General features: G+C 35.4%; 1 protein-coding gene across 1 annotated transcript; it reads right to left on the reverse strand.

Annotated features, from left to right (window-relative positions):
* Window positions 1-1,275: 1,275 nt before the first annotated feature.
* On the reverse strand, window positions 1,276-1,837 carry LOC123254134 (dnaJ homolog subfamily B member 9-like; the record flags this gene model as incomplete). Its single annotated transcript, XM_044683196.1, is given in 1 exon segment — window positions 1,276-1,837. A coding segment is annotated over 1 exon segment (562 nt), but the record flags the coding sequence as incomplete, so codon positions are not given.
* Window positions 1,838-2,503: the final 666 nt, after the last annotated feature.

Raw genomic sequence — 2,503 nt, forward strand, 5'->3', positions numbered from 1 at the left:
CTGTGATGTATTGGAAATAGAGAGAAATGCTGATGATTTATGTGCATTGATTTTTATGTCCTGAAACTTTGCTAAAATTGTTGATTATTTATACTAGTTTTTTAGTTGATTCTCTAGGGTTTTTTCCTACAATTTGTTTATTTAACTGCAAAGCAGTGCATACTTCACCTTCCTCATATTACATAAGTTATTGAGAATGGCTATAATGTACAATATTGCAGACTTTCCATTCTTCCCCAATAAACCAGAATCATCAATTGGGGAAAAATATCTTGTGGCACTAAGCCCAAACAAGCCAAGTAAAATAATTAGATTAAAACATTCTAGTGACTAGGTAATTTGGCAGGCAGATATGCAGAACCACAAGAAAAGGGAACATATGTAGCTTTTAAGAGGAAAAAAAATAAGGCAAGAAAACAGGGTCATATTCAGGACCAACAAAAGAAACTTTAAGTACATGGTCTAGGTCTAGTAAGTATACATTCAGCGCAAACTCTTCTAAATGCTATAGTACTAAACAAGAATACAAGCTGATATTCAGAATTACATTTAGGCATTACAAAATCCTAAGTGAAAGATGAAATCACATCCTACATTAGCACTCCTCAAGCAAGAAAGTATACTAACAATTTAGAAAAATTTCCAACAATACCAGTTCAAATTACTGATGCAACAAAGAGTTCTAAAGAGAGTAAGAACTAGCTTCCGGTACTGGTTTGACTACAATCAATTAGAGATGTGTGCCCTTGGTCAAATTATTTAACTTTTTGTTGACTATATTATTTCTACTGTTTTCTCCCTAAACATTGTTGATGGAAAAGGGGCTTATCTGATTTTCAGCTCACCAGAATACCCAATTCCTTAAGCATTCCAGGTGAAATTTCAGTTTCAAAATTGCACACATACACAAGTACTGGTAACATTTACTCTTTAGCCATATTCTCAAAATGGAATGGTTTAGGGACAGTAAGAAGCAAAATATACCTGTAGAGAAAGTTATGCTAAATTTAATAAGGAGATTCTCATTTTCAATAATCTTAGTTCTGAAAACAAAGTAATTTGTAAATTAAATTAAGGTGAAGTCTCTTTTCAGGCATTTTAAATGTTTGAGTAGTTCCCCTTCAATGTAAAATACTGATAACTGCCAAAGCTCATGTGCCTAGCATTTGGGACAAATGATTTTATACTTTCATTACATTAAAATAAACAATTTACAAAAATAACTAAGAATAAACAGAACATTCAAGTTGTAAGTATTGTATTTGTTTCACTCACATATAACTGTGTTATGACAGGTGCTAGTTTTGTCATTGAATGAAAACATTTTTTCCATATCATCAAACATGTCATCAAAAAGTCCACATCCAAAAGAAAATTCCTGAAAATGATGCTTTTGCCTGCCGGAACTATCCTGGCGTGTCTGGAAGTGAGTTTCAAAATGTTTTTTTGGTTTGAGTGTTTTTGCCAGGACCAAAAAATCAAAGTCTTTAAAGAGATCATGGAAGTTGAAGTTGAATGACTGCTGGAAGGTATTTCCACCACTACTAGTAAAGGTACTGTGTCCAACTGAATCATATTATTTTCATCTATTGGCATCTGAAAGTGTTTCATATGCTTCTGCAATCTCTCTAAATTTAGTTTCAGCATCAGGGCTCTTATTTTTGTCAGGATGGTAATTCATGGCCAACTTGTGAAAGGCCTTCTTGATTTGGCGTTCTGATGCAGATTTTGGAACTCCTAAGACATCATAGAAATTTTCCGTAGCTAGGATTAATTCTGTAATCATTAAAATGCAAATTGCAAAGGTGAAAACCGCCTGTGGAGTAGCCATTTTCATAACCCTTCAGCCTCTCCGTCCCCTCCTCAGGAGGTGAAGACGAAGCAGCAGCCCACTTGTCTTCTGGACCACAGGGTCCCCTCCTCGCGCCAGATTACCCCTCTCTGTTCTTCTCCACCTCCTCCTCAAGACGCGCAGCGCAGCGGCTGCACGTCAACCTCGCTCCAGCTCCAAATCCAGTTCTCTAGGGTTTTTTAAGTAGACCATCAAACCATCTGCAAAGAGTGATAGCTTATTCTCCTCATTGCCTATTTTAATACATTCAATTTCTTTTTCTTCTCTAATTGCCCAGATCTCATGTACCTTCGATGCTGCACCTTGTTGTGGGTTCCCTTCATTCATTTGGATTAGTTTTTTTTGTTTTCTTTTGTTTTGTTTTGTTTTTTTTTGTCCTCTTGAGATGTTCTGTATATGTGGTTTAGGAGAGGTTAAGCACAGTTCTTCTACTCTGTCGCCATCTTAACCCAGAAGTCCCCATATGCTAGACAAATAAGAAAAACCTTTTGCATTGGACTAGCTATTAAATACTTTGAGTCAAATTTTTCACTATAAATTTAATTGGCACTTAATTATCACAGTAAACGAATTTACACTGTACCATCAGTACATATTTAAATTGTTTTGAAAATCATATTGTGAGGCATTTGGGAGTATCAAATCTTCCTG

Source organism: Gracilinanus agilis, unplaced genomic scaffold, assembly GCF_016433145.1.
Source record: "Gracilinanus agilis isolate LMUSP501 unplaced genomic scaffold, AgileGrace unplaced_scaffold15547, whole genome shotgun sequence".
Classification (NCBI taxonomy): domain Eukaryota; kingdom Metazoa; phylum Chordata; class Mammalia; order Didelphimorphia; family Didelphidae; genus Gracilinanus; species Gracilinanus agilis.